At 40.5% G+C, this 27,214-nt stretch overlaps 1 protein-coding gene across 1 annotated transcript in view; it reads right to left on the bottom strand.

The window, feature by feature from the left end:
- Positions 1–21,792, bottom strand: part of LOC144594262 (Golgi apparatus protein 1-like) — an 81,621-nt gene extending 59,829 nt beyond the window's left edge. The window contains exons 1-3 of the mRNA XM_078400526.1: positions 21,283–21,792; positions 1,346–1,378; positions 139–225 (exon numbers count right to left, since the gene is read on the bottom strand). Coding sequence (XP_078256652.1) covers positions 139–225; positions 1,346–1,378; positions 21,283–21,777 — 615 coding nt within the window. The 5' untranslated portion in view covers positions 21,778–21,792. The remainder of the gene's footprint in view (positions 1–138; positions 226–1,345; positions 1,379–21,282) is intronic.
- Positions 21,793–27,214: the final 5,422 nt, after the last annotated feature.

Below are 27,214 nucleotides of genomic sequence, written 5' to 3' on the forward strand. Positions count from 1 at the left end.
TCTAATGGTTCATGTACTTAAAAGTAGTTTATTCATGACACAAAAAACAGTGACCTGCTCATTTCTGTGTAATGCCCCTTCTTTCCATACCCACTCTGCTAATAATGTTCTGCAGTGCAGCCAATCATTCATACTTACTTCACCAAGGGTAGTTTTGCAAACTTCGCCTGCTGCAGCTTCAAATTTAGGGTCAGTTGTGAGGTTTAATTTATAGTTCCACAACAGCTGAAAGAGATTGAAATAAATTAATATCAATGGTAACCCACTTCATTAAAAGGGCTGGGATCAGTAAAGTTTTGCGGTCTAATAACCAATGAATTAATCACTCAAAATGATCATTTACTCAAAGACACATCGGTTTGCTTTTCTGATTCAACAGTCTGATTGTTATGCTCAACATAACGGGGGATAATATGGGAGGAGAAGCAACATTAAAAAAAGATTAACAGCTGGTCTATTTGTTGGTTGAAAGGAAAATCACAAAAACTTCTGAAAATCCAAACTAAGATCTTCCAGTCTTCTAAATCATTCAATTAGCTCAATTAAGTTATTTTCTTTCCACTAATGTCCCTCCTTTTCCAAAAACATAAAATCTCTGTTTCTCCATGTATGTCACAATGATCCATAAAACAAATCCCATCATTTGGACATTAATTTTCAGTACTTTGATCATCATTTTAAAAAGCCATGGTTTCTGATAAGAAAGTTTGTGATCAGTGATGCACCAGAGATTGGTGCTGGTATCCTTGTTATGTGTGATAAATAGTAAAAAAACAGGTTGTGAAAGTCAGAGACATGATTAGTAAGTTTTGAGATGACATGGAAGTTGATGGTTTCATCAACGAAAAATGAAGAACGTGTTTTTAAAATGAGGATACAGACAAATGGAGCTAAAGAAGACGGGCAAAAAGCTCAGTCTGGTCATGGTGGGTCAAAGGGCCTGTTTCTTTTATATTTACAATTATATGACTCGAGGTGAAAGACAGCCAAGATCTTGATGAACAGCAGACCAGACCTAAAGGAACAGGTGACTACATCTATTCTCAATTTTAGGGCACCAGTTTTATGGGCCATGCAACTTGTCTGAGAAATTGGAACATAAAACTTGGGATTTGCTCCTCTTGATGAGCCATGTCCTTGTTGGCATTACCAACCACTTGAGCATTTGTTTAAGTTTACATTCTGATGTATTGGGCAGTGTACACAGCAATGGTACCCATCTTGTTATCCACTGTAAAATTAATCACTTGAAATAGTGAAATAATCATAAACCAATCATTTCCTATACATGTTCATACATAGTTAAGAGTGGAACATGGAGCAGAAATAAGGTTTCTTTACTTACATGGTTGCAGTCCGAAGAAATTTCAGCATCTGCCTGTAAAGGAAAACAACAAACATTAGCACCAGATAGTAAAACTGTCAATCAACTGGAAATATTTAAATATGCACATTTCATTTTCATTACACACGATCCATTCAATATTGTGGGGAACTTCTACAGATTCTCAGAAAAGATGCTCTCTTTAATTAGGAAGGCATAATTAAAGATTACAGGATGGATTCCGAACAGGAGTTAGACACGCGGAATTTCCCAAATGGTCTAAACTGCACAAAAAGGCAGTTAATTAATTCAAAAACATATCGCAACCTTAAAAAAATACATTAAAATAACCAAAGTATTCTTTTTTTTCCAAATGATATATTTAATTGCTGAAAATTAAATGTCAAATATGAAATGAACATTAATTAGAAATGCATTCAAGATATACTCGCCTGCAATAGCAAAGCTGCAACACAATTTAAAGTTAGGTGCTCACTTAATTCAAAGATACAATTCCTTACAACTATGTTGCAAAGGCCAACCTGTAACACTAACTCAGATATTGTTAAAGATTTAGAAAAGAGTCTGACCAACAAAAAAATTTGGGGGGGGGGGCGGGCTTGAGAAGATTGTGCCCGGCTTACATAAGAGAGCTACTGAAAGAATCCATCACTACAACTAATAAACTCCATCCACATGCACCCAATCATATTGGAGATTTCAATTTATAATAAAAGGGAATATATTGAAGCATATTTGAATGGTGGTGCTGGCTCAAATGGCCTACTCCTGCACCTATTGTCTATTGAAAGGAATCCAGTGCTTTTTGTCAAGGGTCAGACTGTGCAGCTACATAAAGCAGGACTCTGCTCCCAAGAGCAGATTCTGTTGGCAGTTCTTGGCTGATCATGCACAATCAGTACCCTGTTCCTGCCTTCTCCCCAAATCCCCTGACTGCTATCATTAAGAGCTCTATCTAACTCTCTCTTGAAAGCATCCAGAGAATTGGCCTCCACTGCCTTCTGAGGCAGAGAATTCCACAGCTTAACAACTCTGAGTGAAAAAGTTTTTCCTCATCTCTGTTCTAAATGGCCTACTCCTTATTCTTAAACTGTGGCCCCTGGTTCAGGACTCCCCCAACATGTTTCCTGCCTCCAGTGTGTCCAATCCCTTAATAATCTTATATGTCCCCTCTCATCCTTCTAAATTCCAGATTGGCAAATGTACATTCCAGATGGAGATGGTCATCGCACAACACAGGGATGTGGTAGTGACACTGAGACTTGAAATAATCTCAATAATCATCGCACAACACACGGATGTGGTAGTGACACTGAGACTTGAAATAATCTCAATGGCAACATGAATATGGCTCCATTAAATGCTAACTGTAACACCAATAGTTACACTTAGTAAGCAGACTAAGCAAAATTCAACAGCAATAACCTTTTACCATATTAGTTTAATGGAGCTGTGCAGGGAAAGTTTATTTTACATAGAAGGTGGTGAGTGCTTGGAATGTGTTGCCCGGAGGGGGGGGGGGGGGAGGGAGAATTAAGCAGACATGTTAATGGCATTTAAGAGTCTTCTAGATAGGCATATTGATATGCAGGGATTTGAGGAATATGGGTTGTGCAGGTAAAGTGATGATATTGGCATCATGTGCAACACATACATTGTGGACTGATGACCTGTTTTTGTGCTGGATTGTGTTATGTTCTATTTTTTCAATAGCAATAACTAATTCCACGTTCTCCAATGTTTTATTAGTTTTTGAATTATGCAGTGCAGGCTGTATCCCAAAATATTGACTTTGAACTTTAAACTCTTGATTTAGGGAGTGTCAAAATATTCCAAGCTCATTTTAAATTTCAGTAAAACCAGAAAACATCATGAACTAGGAGCGTGCTAAAATCAATACCTCAAAACCTACCACCAGGCGTTATAACTTTAAAGCTGGTAAAACTAACATTTAGCTAACATTATAATGTTGTTTTTCAGGTACATCGTGATTTAAAAAAAAGCTTTTATAAATGTCAAATCAAAAATAAAATGGTGTCAACAAAGCAAAGTAATAATTATTGTCATTTAAAGTGTGTTAGTACCAACTAAAAGCATGAAATCAATGGCTGCATTTATTATATTTGAGAGTATTTTGGAAGTTAAAAATCTCAGCTTTTCTTTCCTAAAATAAGCACACAAAAACACTAAAACAGTGACAATAAACAATAAAACACATGGACTAATTCCCAAATAATTTTTTTTAAACATAATTAACCCTCATTCATAATTCATGAACTGCATTTTCTGAATCCATTACCTACCGTTTCTTTGTATCTGAGAAATATTTGATTAATTTCTAGAAACAAGGAAGTGTAATGCTGGTTTACTAAAAATAAAGACATCAAGTGTTGGAGTAACGCAGCAGCTCAGGTAGCATCTCTGGAGAACATGGAAAGATTGGATAGGCCAGTCTTAGGGGAAGGGTCCCGACCCAAACATCCCCGTCCATGTTCCCAGATGCTGCCTGATCCGCTGAGTCACTAGCTCTTGGGGTCAGTTTTTGATTCATTTGTATTGACTTTCTGAATCAAAGTTGTTTTTACTTTAGTTCCACAACAAAAATAAATTCTTAGGCATTAAGCACAATGATTCCCTCTTTCCCCTTATACAACTCATCTGTAACATCCAAATTATTTTAACCTATTTATTAAAACAAAAAAAGAGCCCAGTTCACAGTCACCTTCTTTCAAAGTTACCAGGAGCCACAGAATTTCATTAACTCAATGTAAATATGCACATGTACCTGTCTTGAGTACAACAAAAACCCGTTCAAATATATTTGAAGCCTCAATGCTGATACCAGTGCCTGCTACTCCCATATTGCAGCTATTTCACTAGTAGCACTTCTGCAGCCCTGACAAGCAGTCTAGCAATACCAATCAAGTTAAATAGGAAAGATATTGGGATTCCAGAAGGGGTCATTACAGCTGATAAAGACTGAGATAACTACATAAACCCATGTCCAATAGCCTTGGAATGCCATCAATATCTGTCCAATAAAGCTCAAGCTGTCTCAACCAACTTATTTATCGACACAGGCACATGGCAAATTTCACACATGTGACTGATAATCACACTCGGGCAGTTAAAATGACAAACCCAGGTGCGAAGGTACTCTGTTGTCTTTGGGGGTTTCTAAATTGGTGCGGCAGAATACACACAGCTAATCATGTAGATAGAACCATTTATCTGATCTGTATTGCTTCATACTTCAGCAAGAAAAGTAAATTTGCAATTATACACCTCAGGATACTCCAATGTGTAATCGCTGCAGATCTTGCATCTTTGAAATTTTCAAATGTGATGTAGTCAGCACACAAAAGTTGATATTTTTATTACAAATCTAATTGTCTGAAAATAAGGTTACTTTAGAAAAGATACCTTTGGAATCCCAAATAAAGAAATCCTTTAAAAAAACAAAGATTCCTTGAAGATAGAGCAAAAGCTTTCAGAAAGTTGAATCCATCTTTTGGAGTATAATTCTTCAGTGCCATGGAACTTAATTAACTTTTAAAATTAGAAACCATGATGATGTAGAAAAGTGCTTTTAATTCTATTCACCCCTTCTCTTCCGTCATTTTTCAATTCAACACCTTTATCAGTAAAGAATAATGGAACATGTAATGGTGGACTGTGAGTATGTGATTTCCACTGAAATGATTACAGATTGCAAGCAAATAAAAGTGAAGTGAAGCTGAAGTACATTCTCCCACAGGTTGCATTAGTTTGTTTTCCAAAACCTTAAGTAAAATTTAAGACTCATGCTGTCAGGACCATCATAACATCACAACCTTCCGCAAAATGGCTGGCCTTTAAATGAAGCTGATAGATCCCAGTCACAGTGGGCAGATTTAAAAAATGTAGACTTCAAACTGGCAGAATTAAATGAAGAGTATGATTCTACCACAGTAACTGGTGATGTAAGGATATAATTATTTCATAATCAGTGGGTAAATCAGTGAATTTTGTTATTACTCACTTCCGTACCCATGCAATTCTCTTTTCCCTCTTTCTAAAGCATAAAAATAACTCCATGATAATCATAGGTATCGTAATTTCCATCCTTTGTTCTACATCTTTATTTAACGTACAGAGTTGGATTTTGGATTTCATCCCACAGGCATCAATAACTCACTCAAGGAACTATTCTGTACAGTGAGTCTGGAGGGAAAACATTGGTAGGCCATTGAATAACAGTATCAGAAGGGAGATGAATTCCTTCTTTTCTAAATATCCAATTTCTTGCAATGGTCTCTGGACAGTGAATCTAAGCAGGAATGGATTCAAGTTGTTATTCTGGAAATTTGACATGTTAAACTGGTATTTTTCAAACAAAGCAATGAAGTAATGGCATTAATATGGAAATCAGTAGTCACAACACAAATCTGAGTGACTACACAGAACTGATGGCTACAGAAAACAAATGCAAACCCTTGTGACAAAATATCTGATTTTGCAGATTATAACTTGAGACAATAACAGTTTGAACCCACTATGTTCTGAACAGTTACCAACACATAATGGTTCCCAAAAAAATTCTTCTGCAAGATCGTGTCAGTTTCGATCCTCAGGCCTTCGTGGACCAAAGTAGATAGTCTTGCCGACGTAAAGGAAGCCACATCGGGAGCGCTGAATGCAGTAGATAAGTCAAGTCAAGTCAAGTCAAATTTATTTCAAGTCAAATTTATTTGTCACATACACATACTCGATGTGCAGTGAAATGAAAGTGGCAATGCCTGCGGGTTGTGCACAAAAAGAAGGCTTCAAAAAGGTTAGAGAAAGTGCTTGTGAACCTCTGTCTCACCTAATTAATGATGGTCATTGCTGAACAACAAAAGCAAAGATATCAAATCAATGAGCCCAAAACAAAATAGAATCGTAGATGCTGAAGGTTCACCTCCAATATCCTTTTTTCTGCAGTCCTGGCTGAGTAAGAAAACGGATTATCAGTCCCGAGGATGAAGTAGATATCTGGCTGAGATTTCTGCTTCTTGTGGAAATGCAATTATGGAATCAACAAGGACATGACTAAGCTCACCTACAATGCTCACTAGTTAGACTTTCACATTCAATTAACTGGCATCCCAAAAATGGCTTTGGAAACAACTCCTGCATATAAAGACAATATGACCATTTGTGCAGTGTCTAAACTGACATTGACAAAGCAGAGATGACCTCAATCAACATGCTGAATCTACCAGTTCAGAATTTGGGTGCTTGACATGAAATTCCCACAGTTTCTTCGATCTGCTTTCATTTTTCAGAAGGACTGGGGCCCTTGTCAAAGGCCTACACATCACTTGTGGCCCACATTGCTATTTGAGTGATTCAGGTGCGGTGGGTAAAGGTTCAGTTCATCTGTCTGTCCATATCTGGCAAAAGTGAGCAATACAGATACAATAGCCTGCTTACTTAAGGTGGACACCATGATATCAAATTATTACATATCCATATGATGATATAGCACAAAAGACATTTACACTGTGATAACACATGATGCACAAAGCAGTGAAGAATTATGCTCAATGGAACAAAATTAACACTTCACTCTTATTTACTCAGAAACAAAATAATTAATGTGTGTGTATCAATTAGTGCACCATTTTAAAAAGTTAATTAGCAAAAGAAGCCCTCGACGCATAAGCAATAGACAAATCTGTGCTTCTACTATACCCACCATTGCTTCCGTTCCCTCCTTACGAAAAAGATTTTGGCCATTTACTAATTCATAAAATAAACCAAAGAAACTTACCCATACAATAGATAATACAACAAATAAATAATAGCCCATTTGTACTTGATTGACAGCTTTCAGCTTTCAGTCTTGTTTTGAAAATACAGATAATTGTTGTCATGTGGCATATTCATAACAACAAAAATAGATGTATTACCCTCCTATCACACATCAGGCTCCCCTTGTAAGTCTTCAAATACCAAATTTTGCCCATCCATAAAAATGTTTTTTTGGTTATATAACGGGAGAACTATAAAATGTCCAACACTGCATTTCCTGCAAAGGAGATACTGGTGCATAAGAGGACAAAGCTGGAAATACTCAGCGGATCAAACACTAACTGGGATGAATAAAAGTAGATGGTGTGACCACGCTACAAGCATAGTCATGAGCTTCCAGTTGTTTGCCACTTCAGTCCGTTGTCCCACTTTCATTCTGACTTTTTTTATTTTTCATCTCATACACGACAGCAGTCTCACTCAACAGTTTTAGCTGGCAACCACTGAATTTTTTCATATAACAGATTACCATCTCTTCCTCCTTGGGTCCCAACATGTTTATTTGTGTATTTCCCCTCCTTTCAACTTCCTTCAATTTGTCCAGCTTTACATCATTTTGTTCTTTCCTCAGCTCCCCACCATCTCTGTTTCAACACAAACATACAACATTTATAGCATTGTATATGACAAAACCTCATCACAAGTCCAACAACTTCCAAAGTTCCTCACTCCAATACATTCTGCATCCTCACCACACTGTTTCTTCCAAGTTACATTCAAAGCAGAGGCTCCCCAATACATCAACTGAGAGAGAATGGCAAAAACTTTTATTGCCTACGTTTGACCTGACTAATTGACTGAGTCCTGAGTGAATGTGAAGTTATGCATTAAAGTATGATCCTTTTATATTTTCAATAATTCATTTGCATTAGTGTTAATCTGAAAAACATTTTGCTTCTATCAGACTCTAGAAAAATTTGTCAAAACTTCTGTCATAATTAAACTCAAGTGCATTTTAAGAACTGGAACGGGAAGGAACCGCAGATCCTGGTTTATACGGAAGATAGACACAAAAACCTGGAGTAACTCAGTGGGTCAGACAGCATCTCTGGAGAAAAGGAAAGGTGACGTTTCAAGTCAAGACCCTTCTTGAGATGTCAGGGGAAAGGGAAACGAGAGAGGGAATCTCCCTGCAACTGACTAATTGCAAAGACCTCAAAGAGTTGTTAATGGGATGATGGGCTGTAAAATTCAAATTTAATTCCCAGATATTACTATGGCTAGAGGCAAACGTATGTACGTGTACTTTCAGGTTTGCAAATAATGGAGCAGAGTACAGTGGCTTTTGGGGTGGTCATGGAGGGGAATAGAAAAAGCCTGCCCACAATCCATTCCCTTTTGTTGACAGGGAACAAAAGGATGTCAAGAGAAAAAGGATGTTACTTGATATTGGCCACTCAGATGCTTGATCTCTGTTGCCCCATTTCTTGCACCTTTCCAGAAAACATACTCACTGTACTTTCTCATGGCAAGTCCATTCTTCAGCAATGCCCATCATTAATTAGGTGAGACAGAGGTTCACAAGCACTTCCTCTAACCTTATCTACTGCAATCAGTGCTCCCGATGTGGCTTCCTTTACGTTGGCAAGACCAAGCGCAGACTATCTACTTTGGTCCACCAAGGCCTGCTTGAGCTCCTGCTTGCTAGCCATTTTAACTCCCCTTCCCATTCTTATCCTTCTGTCCTGGGCCCTGTCCATTACCAAAGTTAGGCAGCAGGCAAACTGGAGGAACAGCACTTCATATTCCACTTGGGTAGTTTATAACCCAATGAAATGAACACCGAATTCTCCACACACACACACACACGACCCCTTCCATCCACATTCCTTCCGCCGGCTTCATATTTTGTTCTTCTCCTACCCTTATCTCACACCTTTTGTATTTTCATCTCTGGCCTCTGTTGCACCATCATTTCTGATTGTCCCGCACCCATCCCTCTTGCAGCTTTCTCCCCCCACTATAATCAATTTAAAGAAGGGGCCCAATCAGAAACATCACCTAATCGTGTTCTCCAGAGATGCTGCCTGACCCGCTGAATTACTCCAGCATTTTGTATTTTTTTGGTGTAAATAAGCATCTGCAGTTCCTTGTGTGTGCAATAATATTATCTGATCTTTTAAAATTAAATTGTGGAGAAAAGCAACTCCTATATTTCAAATAGGTAAATTTGTGCAACTTGAACAATAATTTGCCCTTATGTATCTCCTCAGTCATTATGAAACTTGAACCGACAGACTCTGATTGTATGTCAATTAAGCATGCTTTCTTCCCTGTCATCAAACTGGAGGAACTCAGTGGGTTAGGCAGCATCTGTGGAGGGAAATGGACCTACGACGTTTCAGGTGGGGACCATTCCTCAAGACTTCAATCTTGTTTGGGTCACAAATTGCAACATCGCCTGTCCATTTCCTTCCGCAGACCAACCTGCTAAGTTCCTCCAGCAATCAGGTTTTTTTTACTCAAGATTCCAGTATCTACAGTCTCTTTCTCCATGATATTATTGAGGTTTAGCTCAATATTTGGAAAAGGAGCATTGAATCTGATACCTACATCAGAGTGCAGTGTTTCTCTTTTAACACTTGAAATATTAATATGCAAATGGAAGGAAAGGCTTCCATGTTGCACATTTGCAATCATAGGACTCTGGATTAAATGGTTGCTGGAAAATTCACATGAGAACACTTTTTAAAATGGCATATTGCATTCTTTCTGTCAATACTGTGTATTGCAAAGTTTCAGTGTAAAACAAAAGTTAAATATAGAGATGCAGGGTCCACTTTATCATTAAGTTGCTAGACTTCAAAATCTACAATTACAAGTGTTCAAATAAAGGGAAATGTAGAGTCTTCAAATATGAACTGATGTCCTATTTGGGGAACTGTTCAACTGATGCAGTTACTCTTGTCCCACTAAACACATTTTTTTTCAAAATAGTGCTATTTGTAATACAGAATAGACCAAGTGGACCCGTTGGGCCCATTCCTCATAGAGGGGGAACAGGGAAGGGGAGAGGGTGTCGTCACTGAGTGAGCCCTGGACTCAAAGCCTCTCCTATATTGGTGTAGCACCCTCAACCCCCCTTATCCTCCCCTCCTCCCCCCACTGACCCACTCCATCCCCCTACCCCACCCCCACATCCCTCCCCTGCCTCCACCCCATTCCCCCCTCCCCACCCCTATTCCCCATCCCCCTCTCCTGACCCCCACCTCCCTCCCCTCCCCCACTCTCTCCTGTCCCTCTTCCCCCCCCCCCCAATCCCCACTGTTCCCCCCAACCCCCTCCCCCCACCCCCACTCCTCCCCCCAGGGCGAGAAGCGAGGTGAGAGGGGCGAGGGAACGACTGAGGCCGGGCGAGAGGCGAGGGAACGACTGAGGCCGGGAGAGGAGAGAGGGAGGGACTGAGGCCAGGGCCAGGCGAGGGGAGAGGGAACGACTGAGCATGGGCGGGTGGCAGCGCTGCCGGCGGCCATCTTGTTTTGGCGAGTGTGGAGCAAATGAAGTGGAACGTAGAGCATTGTGACGTCATACGCTGAGGAGTTTCAGGAAATAGGTTAGAAAGTGAATTTATTAACTTTAAAATCTCTCTAGCTTTAAAAATGTAGGTTCAATTTGAATGAGAGTTGTTACATATTATGCCCAGGATAATGGTGAGTAAAGTGGTGCAAAAATGGTGGCGGTATGGTGTACCGCTTTGGCTGTGCAAAATATAAAATTTATGCTTTGCACAAACACACATACACACGGACAGAGTTTTAGTAATATGATATATATATATATACTAGACCAAGTGGACCCGTTGGGCCCCATTCCTCGTAGAGGGGGGACAGGGAAGGGGAGAGGGTGTCGTCACTGAGTGAACCCTATTCCCCCCTCCCCCTCTGAGCATTTAGTTTTTTTAATGTTAATAATTAGAGTAGCAAGCTTTCACCCAATGTCATAACTGAATTTAATCACTGAGAGGGCAGCAAACCGGAGGACTGGGGGAAATTTAGAACTCAGAGGAGGACAAAGGGGTTAATTAAGAGGGGGGGGCTAAGAAAGAGCATGAAAGAACTCTTGCGGGGAACATAAAAACTGACTCAGCTTCTTTTGATATGTAAAAAGGAAAAGATTAGTGAAGACAAATGTAGGTCCCTTACAATCAGAGACTTGGGCATTTAAGTTTTATTTCTATGTCAATACTATTTGAAATTATTGGGAGTGTCCGTATTAAGTCAGCCTTGGGTTAAAGAACATGATTATCATACATGTTTATGGTTTTTATACTTTCAAATGTAAAATATTGCATATTAACATCATCTCGTTTCCATGTATTAATTGTGCATGCTAATAGGAAGAAGTTGCTCATTCCTCCTCTCCAGACATGCTGCCAGAAATCTCTAGTTAGAGTAAGTCTTGTGGCTGTGTGAAGCTCTCCAAATCAGCACGTTATCTGATACAAAAATGTAGGCTTTTGTTAAAAAGCTGATGCTCAAATTAAAAATGAACATAGATATGTTACATAATTAGGAAGGTAAATGGTACATTGGCCTTCATTGCAAGAGGACTTGGAGGAGGCCATACCAGTAGTAGAATTGCTGTTGTAGTAGAACAGTTATGACTATATTTTTTACAGATGATCTTTAACAAATCAATCTGAAAACATTGCAGTTTTGTGGACATAGAATTCAACAGTTTCTACTGAATCACTATTTTTGTATGAGCACAGGCTGGAAGATCTAGCCAGGTTATCCATCTCTAACACTGGTTCAGTTCCCTTCTCTATTAGATCAGTCTGGCCTGTACAATATTTCCTGCAGACCTAATTTAAAACAGAGAATGGTGGGTTCTTGATTAGTAAGGATGGGGACGGAGAGAAGGCAGGAGAATGAGGTTGAGAGGGAAGATAGATCAGCCATGATTGAATGGCAGAGTTGACTTGATGGACCGAATGGCCCAATTCTGCACCCATGACATAACAACCAGCTCTCTTGAATAACTGCACCAATTTACCAAAGAAAACCATCTGCCAAAAGGAGAAAAACATCCAAATAAACGTGACCATGCCATGAGCAAAGAACTATCCAAATATTACTACTATGCGGACCATGACATAGTGTTATACAACACAATAAGAAAAACAGGTTAAATACCGAGGTTAAATAAAACAACCTACATCACACATTGAATTATGTTGCGGTTACATTGGTAATTGCTAATCTGGTTTTTGTCAAACAGATTTTGGTGCTATTGGTTGAGAAAGAATACTGGAAAGCTTGCTGAGCCTCACATTAAAGTGCTTGGACAGACACCTATCAATACTCGAGCATTAATCCAGATGACCTGAAGCCCCCTTAATCATTGTTTATGACCCAGGCTGACCACTAAACATTAAATTCCCTTCAGATGAGAGGAGAAGCAACGCCCAAGATTTTTTCCCTTTATTTTATGCAGATGCCACAAAATTCTAAATAGAACCATTGGAATTGTTAAACTGTTATACAACAATACCAAGATGCTAAGTACATGTTTAGATAGAAATTCTGGTCCCATGAATTTGCTCCAAAGTTGAGATCATGATTGATCCAAGTAAATTTGGATGCTAGGTGATCATATTCTCAGATTCACTTTGTATCAAAAACAGTCTTTCAACCTAAGGATTTGTACTTGGCAACTACAGCTCAGTGCAGACAATAGACACAGGAGGAGGCCATTCGGCCCTTCGAGCCAGCACCGCCATTCAATGTGATCATGGCTGATCATTCTCAATCAGTACCCCGTTCCTGCCTTCTCCCCATACCCCCTGACTCCGCTATCCTTAAGAGCTCTATCTAGCTCTCTCTTGAATGCATTCAGAGAATTGGCCTCCACTGCCTTCTGAGGCAGAGAATTCCACAGATTCACAACTCTCTGACTGAAAAAGTTTTTTCTCATCTCAGTTCTCAGATGGAAATTTCAAAGATTTGCAAGCTCCTGCTAAATAAATTTATTTTCTCAGCCCTAATAGTTGATCCACATTAAGATCAAGTTCGGTAGTTCTCGGACATTTTATCAAGAATATCTCCAATATCTGCCCAGTTGATTACTTTCAGAACCTGGAATATTTATATATTTGCACTCCATTTCATCCAGCAGAAACAAATCATTCTTTAGGTGGAGGCTAAAACATGCACCATCTCTGGGTGTTTTTTCATCAAAGGCAAGACTTCCATACTCTTAAATTATGAGCCTCAACAAAATACCATAAATGCCTTCCTGATCTATTGCTGCAGCTGCAAGTTAACATTCTATGATTCATGCACCAGCATTCTCAAGAACAGTTGCTAAAATCCAAAAATTATCTCCACGATATTCCTGGCCATTATTATTTCGCTTTGCAGAACAACTTCCCACTGCTCACATTATCATCCAGCTTTGTAGTACAGTACTTGCAAACCTGAGTAAACTATGGTCTTAATTATTAATCGATTATAAATAGCTGAACGTAGAACTTTGTGGTTTCCCACTAGTAACAGCATGATATACCAAAAAGTAAATGTTTCGTGCAAATATTACCTGTTCTTATTCTCCATGATCTTTCATGTGGTCCATTATCGAGTGTTCTTTTGCAAAATCCTGAAATATACCACTGATTCCTCCTTAACTATCTCCTATTACACTGTTAAAAGACTTCCTATCAGTATGATTTCCATTTCAGCAACGAACATCAAGATAAATGTTTCTTGTTTTCACTCTATCGTTCTCAAATAGCAGTTAACCTATCTGGCCTACTGGGAGGAGGTAGCTGATCTGGCACTCTGGTGTCAAGACAACAGCCTCCTCTTGAATGTCACAAAAACTAAGGAACTGATTGTAGACTTTAGAAGGGCTCAACATTCAAGGACGTACACGCCACTGGAGATAAATGGGATTACTGCGGATAGGGTGAGCAGCTTTAAATACCTGGGAGTCCACATCACAGAGGATCTGACATGGACAACACACATTGCCACACTGGTGAGTAAGGCACGGCAGCGTCTTTACCACCTCAGACAGTTGAGGAAATTCAGAGTCTCTCTGAGGATCCTTCAGTGCTTCTACTCTGGGGCTGTAGAAAGCATCTTGTCCGGAAATATCACAATCTGGTTTGAGAATAGCTCTGCCCAGGACAGGAAGGCTCTGCGGAGAGTAGTGCGTTCGGCTGAACGCACTACGGGAACTAAACTCGCCCCGTTGCAGGACCTATACATCAGGAGGTGCAGATCCAGACCCAGCAACATTATGGGGGACCCCTGCCACCCCAGCAACGGATTGTTCCAGCTGCTACGGTCAGGCAAACGCCTCCGCTGTCATGCTGTGAGAACAGAGAGTATGAGACGGAGTTTCTTCCCACAGGCCATCAGGACTGTTAACTCTCATATCACCAGGGACTCATTTAATTTACTGTAATTTATTTTTTGTGTTAAAAAAAAAATTCTATTCTGTTTTGTAGTTTTAGCACAATCCGCAGGTGTTGCCACTTTCATTTCACTGCACATCTTGTATATGTAAGTGACAAATAAAGTTGACTTGACTTCTAATCTATTCAGACAGTTTCAGAATCTGGGGAATTTATAAGATCACTCGTAAAGTATCTAATGTTCATCTCTCAAGCCATCTGTTTTAGTATCCTTGAATACTGGCCAGCTAGCTCCACTCATTGTTCCAGTACCTTCCCTTGACTAGTACTGATGACTAATTCCTTGATGTGTAGAGGAAAAAACATCACCCATCCCTTCCCTCCCGAGATGCTGCCTGACCCGCTGAGTTACTCCAGCATTTTTGGTCTACTAATTCCTTGATCCTCATTGTGTAGATAAATTAAACATTTTCAGCTATTTTTCCTGATGACAACTACTTCATGAGACCTAAATTTATGTTTGTCACAGTTTTACATACTCGTAAAAGCTCACATTTAAAAAACAATAATTTACTCTAATTTTCTCCTTTATGATCGATTTTTTTTCCAGTCATTCTGACTGATTTCTCAATCTCCCAATTCTCAACTCATTACTCTTTATACCAATCGAAGGTATCATAAAATGCTGGAGTAACTCAGCAGGTCAGGCAGCATCTCAGGAGAGAAGGAATGGGTGACGTTTCGGGTTCAGACCCTTCTTTAGACTGAAGGGTCTCGACCCGAAACGTCACCCATTCCTTCTTTCCTGAGATGCTGCCTGACCTGCTGAGTTACTCCAGCATTTTGTGATACCTTTGATTTGTACCAGCATCTGCAGTTATTTTCCTACTCTTTATTCCAATAATCATACTGTAGAACATAGTGTTGCAGCTGCAGAAAAAATGCAGATAAAAAAGCGGAAGGGTCGCAACAAAGTAGGGTGGGAGATTAAGAATTCATCTTAATGAGTGATAGGGCCATTTAAGAGAATAACAGCAGGAAAAAATTGGTTTTTGATTCTGGTGGCACATGCTTTGATCTTTTGTAGGAAAATAACTGCAGATGCTGGTACAAATCGAAGGTATCACAAAAAGCTGGAGTATCACAAATTGCAGAGTTGTGACCAGCCTGATATAATTAAGCCTAATATAATTAAGGACCCCCACCACACCTGAGTCATACCTGTTCCCTGGCCTTCGGGCAGAAAATACAAAAAGATCAAAGCAAAGGTATCACAAAATGCTGGAGTAACTCAGCGGGTCAGGCAGCATCTCAGGAGAGAAGGAATGGGTGATGTTTTGGGTCGAGTCTGAAGAAGGGTCTCGACCCGAAACGTCACCCATTCCTTCTCTCCTGAGATGCTGCCTTACCCGCTGAGTTACTCCAGCATTTTGTGATACCTTTGCTTTGATCTTTTTGTATTTTCTGCCCGAAGGCCAGGGAACAGGTATGACTCAGGTGTGGTGGGGGTCCTTAATTATATTAGGCTTAATTATATCAGGCTGGTCACAACTCTGCAATTTATTGCTGCCTTGGGCAAAGTTGTTGCCATAGCAAGATGTGACACACCTGGATACAATACTTTCTATTGTGCATCTGTAAAAGTTGATAAAGAGTCTTTGGGAGATGCAGAATTTCCTGAACCTTCTGAGGAAGTGGGGTGTCGGTCGGTGTGCCCTCCTGACCATATTGTCAATGTGGTTGGACCAAAACAAATTGGTGTGATTACATCTAGGAACTTGAATCACACTACTCCCTCTGCCTTGGCACCATTGATCAGACAAAGGAATGTACTCAACCGCACTTTCTTAAGTCGATCTCCAGCTTCTTCGTTTTGCTGACATTGAATGAGAGGTTGCTGTCCTAACTCCATGCCACTAAGCTCTCTATATTCTCCTTGTATACTGTTGCATCATTGTTTGAGATCCGGCCCATTAGTATGGTATCATGTGCTAGCCTGTAGATGGAGTTGGGAGTAGAATTTGGCCGCACAGTTTGAGAGTGTACAAGGAAGATAATAAGGGGCTAAGCATGCAGCCTTACACAACACCAATGTTGTGAATTATCACGGAAAAGTTGTTAGCTATCATTATTGATTGCAGCCTGCAGGTCAGGAACAATACAATTGCAGAGGGAGGTGCTGAGTCCTAGGTCCTGGAATTTGGAGATGAGTTTGGTTGGACAGTGAATAAGAAAGACTGGTTCGATAGTCGGTGAATTAGTGAAACTAGGCTTCGTGGGAGCCTGAACTCGATGTGTGTGCCATGACCAGTTTCTTGAAACACTTCATAATAAATGATATCAAACCCAGCAGGCAATAGTCATGAAAGCATGAACCCATTAACAAAAATGGAAGAAATATGGAAAAATTAATCTCGAACAGTGACATAATGCTAAAAAAGAGCACAAGAGTACAACATTGACTTTTACTTCCACAAATTTTGCTGGTTAAATCAGCATAACTGGGGAATAAATGATCAAAACAAAAATTTCTGATGTACTTTTAGTTAATCTGAGGAAATACCTAGCAGTATAGTTCAAAAACAACAGCCACCATATTCAATAATGCGAATACGAGTTGTGTCACTGATGTGCTATGAATATTCAGGATTAGATAGCAATTGAAAATCTTAAACCAGAAATCTTAAACCAAAGATGGGAAACAGGCAAATATTTCACATCCGAAAATTCATTACCTTATATTCATGAATCGAATTAATCCATACGATAAAATAATGTTACAGAAGCAAGGTTTCCTTTCAAATGGTCAATCATCAGTTATTTTATAAATCAACAGTCTCTTATTTTTGCACGTGAAATGGCTACACAAAACATCTCAAAACTTTGCCTTGCATTACTAGTCTTCACCAAACAACCTAGGATTCTGGTATTGAGAATACTGATGTCGAGGAAGAGGAAATAGCAAACCTGCATAACTGCCTACGTAACAGACTCTGCATCTACTGCCCCAGACCAGTTGAATAAGACTGGCACTGTTCATTCATTTGGACTCGCACAACATAATGATCATTTGAGTAAAATTCCATTAACATCCTCAAAACAGCCGGTAGTAGAGAGATGACAAAGTAAATGTAACTAAAGAAATCAAATTTAAAAAAACGTTAAAAAGCGAAATTCAAATTGTACAACCTATAACGGGAAAGGAGCTACTTTAAAAAAAATTAGCCACACAAATTTGGATGAAGGAGATGACAGAAAGAAGAGGGATGCAAACGAGCAATACAAAAAAAATTATTAAACATACACTCACAAAGAGAACAAATTGAAAATAATAAATACAGAAGACCAGAAAGTGAAAGGTAGGCTTTGTATTTATTACGCTACAAAAATCAGAGCAGCAATTTAGCAGCTATGATACTCTTTCGAAAGGACAGAAATTATTCTCCTCTATTAGATATCTATTAGAATGATTTTGACTGCTCTACGTTTAGAATGCCTGATCACTTTACGCTTGTTGTTCATCCTGATAAGAATCACTCCACTAGTCCTACACAATGAAAGCCGAGACCAAATCTGTATTTACACAAAACTTAGGACGTGCACATCGGTAAATTGAAATGAAAATTCATCCACAAAATACACCTAGGTTAAAGGATGCAAAATATACATCAAACTTCATGTGAAGATATCATGTAGAAGACAGCAACCACCATGAAGCTGCCTCCAAATCAAAGTATAATGCAGTCACAGCTAATTGGGAAAAGTTAATAGATGCAAGCCAATGCAAGTGAGCCCAAGCAAGCCCGGAAAAGACAGCCAAAGAGGCAAGAGATACGAGGAAAAATATAGATAACAGAAATATTTTACTATGAATAACGAAAATAATTATGAAAACATCAGAACTCTGATATACCTTCTTGTGTCCCCTGCCCTTGCAGACTAGATTTTGCTAAAAAAGCAAATCTCGTACTCAAGATCGACTAAATAACCACGTGGCAGGTTTCACTTACAAAAGATTACTGCTCAGTTCACAGATACAGGCGATCTGCAATGAAAAACGTGTTCACTTTGCTTAACAAATGCAAGCAGTCAACATTATGTGGAACCAATTACACAAATGTGTCTACAACATGAATCAGCAATCCTGTCTACATAGTTCCACACTGTGTGCAGTTAAAGGAAGAAAATATAGGTCAGAAACCATTAGAAAATTGATCGAGGTTCGTCAAGACTCTGTTAATGGTCCGAGTGACCTGCTGGAATATCAAATTACCAGGTTTGACAAATCACAAGCTTTGTTTAGGTGAGAAGAAAGCTTTCAATTGTGTCTATGGTTCAATTTAGCATGCATCAGTAACGACCATGCGGGGGTGTGACTCCCTGGAGATCACCTCCGCCACGTCTGTTAGTAACTAATCTGTTAGTAACTAGTTCCTCTAGCTTATAACTAGTCTGTTCGTAACAGTCTGATGGAGGGACTAGTGACAGTAGTCTATTGGTAACTAGTTCCTCAATTAGACTCGCGTGGACCAAGTAGAATGTTTACCATAAGAGTCAAGAACTTCAACTGAGATTTGTGAAATCTGAACAAATTGGTCAACCCCACCCCCATGCAATCTTAAGAATGTAACTTCAGATTCAATATCAAAACCAACTTCAGAAGTGAACTTTAGGACATGTAACGTGGGATATAATTTCAGGAATCCATATCTCTGAACATTTTATACCCATGACAAAAAAAACGTCAGACCATCCAGTCACCAGGACTATCTGAAATGGGATATATGAGGAATGCCTCTACTTCCAACCTTCATTCACTTTATATCTAACTCATATGGTCCTCAATCCCAGGATCAACAGACCTCCATGCTTTGAACCCAAAATAAAAACCATATGGCCGGCAGAGCAAAAAAGTTTCAACAAACCCCAGCAGCAAATTCATCAGATCTCTCCCCAAGTTATAGTGCACAAGATCAACGATGACCTTTTTGACAAGTAATTACATTTTTATTCACAACACAGCAGAATAGCTAAGCCCAGTAGCTATAATATCCGTTTTATTTATTCAGAATTGAGATGGAATATGCACACCAAAACAAAGCTATTGAATCACATGCAAATATTTGGGATGCAGCAACACATGGGTCAATCTGCACCAGTGCATGTAGGTAATTGGAGAAACCAACTGAATGTTAGCCTAAAATTCAAGCAGATTTTGACTAAGCCCTACTACCTAACACAGACCTATTCTTTTGACATATTCCTCCAACAGCTCAACGAGAATGTGAAACACCATAGATACCTATGTGCACAATTCAGTAAGATTATTATTAGAGGCTTGCAAGCGACACTTGACGACGTGGTTGGAACAGAAAAAATGCTGGCAATTATCTGGGATAGTCACTGCATTATCAATTAAAATGAAATTCTATCCAATCCCTTCTATTTAAGTACAGACAATAAATCTTTATTAGAAGGTAGACACAAAATGCTGGAGTAACTCAGCAGGACAGGCAGCATCTCTGGAGAGAAGGAATAGGTCTCGACCCGAAATGTCACCCATTCCTTCTTTTTTCTATAAATGTGTAAGAGTTATTGGAGAGATGCTGAATTTCCTTACCCTTCTGAGGAAGTAGGTGTGCTTTCATGGCTGTAACATCAGAACTTGAAGCTCTTGACCATCGCCATTTCAGCACCATTGATGCAGTTGGGGTAGGTACTCCAACTGTGGTTGCTATTACATGTTGTATTGAGACATTTTATGAGAGAAATGATAGATGTTAAAAGGTGTAATAAAGATTTTTAGGTGGGAAAGAACTGCAGTTGCTAGTTGAAGGTAGACAGAAAATGTTGGAGTAACTCATAGCAATTTTTTTAAAATCTCAATCCATGACAAGAGCTTCGCCTAAATAGCAGCTAACTTTCTTGCAGTTCAAGTTATCACACCCTTAATCAAAACATAATTCAAATTGCCACATTAGTTTAACACTTCTAAATATCATAACTAGATGTTTTGAAAAATAAACAGGAGTTGCAGTGAAGAGGATTTCTGGAAAAAAGTTAAAGAATTAGTTTTGAAGTCACCTATTCCCTGGAGAGTACAACACAGTTAAATAAAAGCATCTGCTGTTCTGAATTTACATAAGGTGTGATTCTAGATAAATAGTGACATTTCAGGATGCGTATACTACGTCGGGAACTCAATAAACCCGAGCCTAATATCTGAAATATCCAAGTGAAACTATTTCAAAACAAATCATTCTCTTCTGACAACATGTTTACACAAGACCATTGCCATTGATATCTACAGAAGATAGGTTGAGCTGAATGAATGCATCTCTAGTTACACGTGGCTACTTAAAATTATAGACCTTGGGAAGTTAAGGACAGTTAACAGTCAAATAAGGACATATCATTTCATTTAAAAGTGGCCAGTAATTGACAAGCTCCACAATATACGGCAATACAATCAACACTCAATGTTTCGATGCCATCTGCCCCGTACGGAATGTTTCGTTGCCAACTCGCACCAGCGAATAACCATCAACCTGAAACTTCATTCCCCACAAAGGAGTAGGGCCCGTCAGCCAGTCGGATCTCCCCGTCTGGCAGGCACGCCACTCCCCCACACATGGACGTGGACCAGCAGCCAGTGCACGCCACCAGCAACAAGCCCCAGATGCGGTACTCCTGAAATGCAACTGCCCTCACTTGCCCAGTCAAGCCCGCGGCAGCTGCTTACCTCTCGCAAGTCTTGCAAGCATTCGAGCACTGCGAAATTGTTCTGCCAGGTATGTTTAGGGCAGACTCGGAGCACATCTTCGCGACACGCTAGGTCTTCCGAAATCCGCCAGATGTTCTTCCGCGGGGGCTGGAACACAGGACGGCCCTGCACTTGGAACGGGGGAATCGGAGGTTGCCCCTGGCCCTGCGGTGGCTGTTGCTGCTGTTGCTGTTGTTGCTGTTGTTGTTGCTGCTGCTGTTGCTGCTGCTGCTGTTGTTGCTGTTGCTGCTGCTGCTGCTGCTGCTGCTGAACCTGAACGTGAGACAGGTCAGGGCCCTCCACCTTCTTCGAGTCCTGAAGACGAACCGGGATATCCTGTGCTTCCGCAATGCAGAGACACGAGCATAGAAAAGTAAGCCCCATCGTCGCTGCCAGCATACAATGCAAGGCCCGCAGCCATTGCCGGCCATCAGCCGCCGCCAACACAAGGCTCCCACGTCCACACGCCGCCATCTTGTTGTGGCCGCCGCAGCCTCTGCGCACTTTTATAACGTGCGGCGGGATGACGTCAACACGTTGACGTCAATGCCTTGCGTCATACATTTCATTCTATCCCCGCCCCCTACTTCCCACCTCTTGATGGCCGTTCTGCGGCGAACAGCGACCCAGGATAGGGAGGGTTCGGCTGGTGACCTGAGCAACCAGATTTACCCTGGATTTACACGGAACTGTATAAGTGGTTGATCTCCATATACGTCTCTTTCACACCATTTCCACACCAGAATTCAGCAAAGGATAGCTTGGAAATTGATAAAGAAAAGGAAAAAAAGAGTGCAAAGTCCTAAAAAAACATAAACACTGCCATGGATATGTAAAAAAAGGAAATGATTAATGAGTGTAATCCAGATTCAGATTAGTTTCTTGTCATATACACCAGGGTATAATGAAATTCACTGTTCGCATGAACACCATTGTATAGACAGAGGAGAATTTACAATGAAAATAGCAGGGGAAGTAAACATATCGCAAAACATAAAGTTCTGGAGGAACTTCTGTGGAGGGAATGGGCAGGCGACATTTTGGGTTGAGACACTTTGTAAGTCTGAGGAAGGAACTCAGCGGATTCGGCAGCAACTATGGTGGCAAATGATAAATGATGTTTTAGGTTGGGATCTTTCATACTGACGAAGGTCTTAACCCAAAACATTGAATGTCCATTCCCTCTTCAGATGCCTCCTGTCCTGCTGAGTTCCTCTCAGACTTTGTGTTTTACTCAAGATTCCAGTGTCTGCAGTTTCTCGTGTCTCCAAAGTAAATATATACTTTGTGGTTGCGTTGAAGGAAGAAATAACAAGGTTAACATCCCAGAAATACTGGAGAACCAAGGGTCAGGTGCAAGACAACAACCTTTCTCTCAATGTCAGCAAGCCAAAGGAGATAGTGATCGACTTCAGGAAGTGAAGCGATACACATAGCCCGTTCTGCATTGATGTTGCCGAAGTAGAGTTGGTTGAAAGCTTTTAGTTCCTAGCAGTAAATATCACCAGCACCTTGTCCTGGACCACCCATATCAAAGCAATTGCCAAGAAAGCACAGCAACGTCTCTCCTTCCTAAGAAAGCTTTGGAAGTTCGGCATGTTACCAACAACTCTCACCAACTCCTACAGATGCACCGTAGAAAGCATTTTATCGGGATGCATCACAGCATGGTTTGAGAACAGCTCCATCCAAGACTGCAAGACATTGCAGAGAATCTGTCCAGACCATCAAACAAACAAACGTCCCTACCATTGCCTCCATTTACATTTCACATTGCTCGGTAAGGCCACCAGCATAATCAAGGACATGTCCCACCCCGGTACGTAGATAAGGAAGTGTATAGATAAGGTGTGAAACAGGACAAAGAAAATGGAGATCAAGGAAAATGTAGAATAAATCATTGTTAGTTGGGAGAAGGTAACAATAAAGCAGAGATAAAATGTTGTCGGAGACAGTAAGACTGGTCGGAGAACTGGGAAGGGGATGGAATGGGGAGAGAGGGAAAGCAAGGGTTACTTGAAGTTAGAGAAGTTCATACCACTGGGCCCAAGCGAAATATGAGGTGCTGTTCCTTCAATTTGTGCTGGGCCTCACTTGACAATGGAGGAGGCCCAAGACAGAAAGGTCAGTGTGGGAATGGGAGGGGGAGCAACCGGGAAATCAGGTAGGTTTAGGCGGACTGAGTGGAGGTGTTCAGCGAAACGATCTCCGAACCTGCGCTTGGTCTCGCCGATATACAGGAGTCCACACCTGGAACAGTGGATACAGTTGATGAGGTTGGAGGAGGTCCACGTGAACTTCTGCCTCACCTGAAAAGACTGTCGGGGTCATTGGGTGAGTCGAGGTGGGATGTATAGGGACAGGTGTTGCATTTCCTGTGGTTGCAGGGAAAGTACTTGGGGAGGGGGTGGTTTGGGTGGGAAGGGACGAGTTGGACCAGGGAGTTGCGGAGGGAACGGTCTTTGCACAAAGTTGAAAGGGGTGGAGATGGGAAGATGTGGCTAGTGGTGGTATCCTCCGACATTTTCGCCACCTCCAACCGGATCCCACCACTCGCCACATCTTCCCATCTCCAACCCTTTCCGCATCTATTCTACATTTTCCTTGATCTCCATTCCTTTTGTCCTGTTTTCACACCTTACACTTCCTTATCTATATACCTCCCACTACCCTGACATCAGTCTGAAGAAGGGTCTCAATCCAAAACGTCACACATTCCTTCTCTCCTGTCTGTCTGTCCTGCCTGTCCTGCTAAGTTACTCCAGCATTTTGTGTCTCTCTTCGATTTAAACCAGCATCTGCAGTTCCTTCCTACAGAGCAGTCTTCAGCTACTGTCTACCTCACTAGAGACCCTCAGACTAATTTTAATCAGACTTTACCTTGCACTAAACATTATTCCCTTGATCATGTATCTGTACACTGGATGGATCGATTGCAATCATGTATAGTCTTTCCGCTGACTAGTTAGCACACAAAAGTTTTTCACTGTACATCGGTACACTTCACAATAAACTAAACTAAACTAAAATGAGGGTTCAAATAAATTAGTATTTGTAAAACAATACAACTAGAAAATTGGATGAGTCTGAAAACTTATACACCCCAATGAATGGATGAACTACATCCCTGAATTTTGGAAAAGTTGGCAATGGAAATAGTGAATACTCTAGCTATTATCTTCCAAAATTCTGCAGATTCTGGAATGGTTGCTGCAGAGATAACATATAGACCCTTTGTTAATGAAGAGAGAGAAAATATGGAACTTCTGACTTGTCAGGCTGACATTGGAGGTAGGAAAAATGCTGGAATCTATCAAAATGCATATGATAGCAAAACACATTGAAAATAATGATATGGATTTACGAAAGGTATATGTTTGTCGGATCAAGTGGAATTCTTTGAAAAGGAGGTGATGGAGAAACAATGGATGTGAGGTATTTGGAATTTTTCAAATGTCTTTCAACAAGGTCCCACATCGCATATTGGCAAACAAGATTAAAGAACATGGTTGTTGGGATAATAAACTAGCATAGATTGAAAACAAGAAAACAAAACGTGGAAAAACTCAACAGCATCTGTGGAGACAAAAAGTGTAAGTCAATGATTCGGGTCAAGAATCTGCATTAAGATTAACGGGAAAGCCTCTGCTTCTATTCCTTTGGAAGGAGCTTCACCTGGTGATTGCCCTTTCTTCTCTCTGCAGCACTCCCCTTCCACTTAGACACCCCATTTTGGCCTTCTATCCTCTCTTGGTCTTTTCATTTCCAATTGCTGAGTTTCAGTGTCAGCATAGGTTGAGAATTGAGTAAAAGATGGGAAACAAATACTGGGAACAAATGGGTTCTTCCCAGGTTGACAATCAATGATTAAAGGGAAATGCACAGATTGGTGATTGGTAACTATACACAATCTGTCTCAACAGTTCAGCTGAAGGGACCAGATACAGTGTAACATTTCCAAGCTTTCCAAAGACATGAAACTATCTGGGAATATGATAAGATTACAAGAAGCCTTCCTGGAGGTACAGACATGCTAAGTGTGCAGGCAACAATATGGAAAATGTATAGTACAAAGAAAAGCAATGCTAAGTTCACTGGGATCCAGCATACCACTACCATGTGGAGTGCTGGTTCAGTAATACTGTCTAAGTACTGGAATGCAAACACTCACAGGTTCATAAAGACCTATACTTTAAAAAATGTCATATCAGGTTCTGCATTCCTGCCAGGAACCTAGTGTAGACCCCTTCCCACTGATGGTACTGCCAAGGTAATGAAAGGGATGTCACATCTGATGCAACGTATGGAGGCTGCCATCGAGAGCATGTGTTGGACATGTTGGAGTGAGCAGTCAGCACAGTTGTGAGGGGTCAGGGCAGCACCTCAGATGATCTGGTGAGTAAGTAAGGGTCTGTTGCTTGGGTCTGAGACAAACCAGATCCCATGGTCTCTCTCATCTCCTCTTCCCTTTCATTGTTTGGTTGCACAGCTCTGCTCATTGCAAATTCAACGGTAGTGACCACTTTTGAGCTTGTTACCGTGGAAGAATCAGCAGGAGACGCACCACTCACCCTAGCCCACCTTAAAGCAACCCTCACAGGCAGCCTTTGCACATTGCCTGGTGGTTCAGTGCACCTGTCACCATGGCAATGAGTAATTGTAAGCATATAATTGCTGCAGAACAGCCAGGGAAGGGCGACATTCTGAACCAGGTTCCTGGTGCAGGAGCATGCAGCAGCTGACAAAGCAGGAGTTCCTGCCAGACTTACAGAGAAGCAGTTACATATCTCTCCATATATAATGCTATATATCTTTATATGTGTCTTTACATATATAATGCAATAATGACCCTTTTTAGCTATGATTGCATCAGTAGACTTATTCCTGGGAAAACATCCAGAGCACAAAGCAAGTCACTGAATGATAACATTTAACTGCACCAGGCAATTAGGAAAGAAAATGGCACGTTGGCTTTTACTACAAAGGAGTTAAGTACAGCGGGAAAGATGTCTTGGTGTAATTAAGAACCATATCTGGAGTATACAACTTTGCTCTCCATCTATAAAAGGATATACATGCCAAATCGTGGAGCGAAGATTCACCAGACAGTTTTGTAGGATGGTAGGGAAGTTTAGTGAGGAAAGTCAAGAGTGTTTAATTGTCACTTGCACTGGCAATGGAATAATGAAATTCTTCCTTGCTGCAGCTTTAAAGACCCATTGACTCAACAACACACAAATAAATACACAATAATCAATAATATAATAAATTAATAATCAGTAATACTAGGTAATCACACTATAATAGTGCAAAACAGAAGTCCAACGTGCAACCAAAATAAAGTCCATAGTTAATCATAGTTGCTTGGGTATGGTTGGTGTTGAGCAATGTTTAAGACCATAATGGTTGCCGGGAAGAAGCTGTGCTTGAAACAGGAGGTCAGTTTTCTGGCTTTTGTATTTTCTGTCCAATGGTGGTGGTGAGATCAGAGTGTGGCCAGGTTGGTATGGAATGATATTAGCTACCTTTTTGAGGCAGCACCTCCTGTAGATCCCTTTTGATGATGGGGATGTCCGTATCTGTGATGGACCCAGTAATAACAACCACTTCCTGCAGCTTCCTTCATTCCTGGGTGGTCGGGTTACTGCGCCAGTCCATGATACAGATATGTTCTTTATCACACACCTGTAGAACTTCAATTGCGTATTCGGCAACATTCCAAATCTTGTCAACCTTAAAAGAAAGCAGAGGCATGGATGAGCTTTCTTTGTAATTGCATCAATGTGTTAGGCCTAGGACAGATCTTCAGAGATATGCATGCCCACAACTTGAAGCTATTGACAAAATCTCATCTGCTGTCCCAAACATATTGACAGGTTTGTGGATCCTCAGCTTTCCCTTCCTTAAGTTA

Source organism: Rhinoraja longicauda, chromosome 6 (genome assembly GCF_053455715.1).
Source record: "Rhinoraja longicauda isolate Sanriku21f chromosome 6, sRhiLon1.1, whole genome shotgun sequence".
In the NCBI taxonomy this organism is placed as follows: Eukaryota; Metazoa; Chordata; class Chondrichthyes; order Rajiformes; family Arhynchobatidae; genus Rhinoraja; species Rhinoraja longicauda.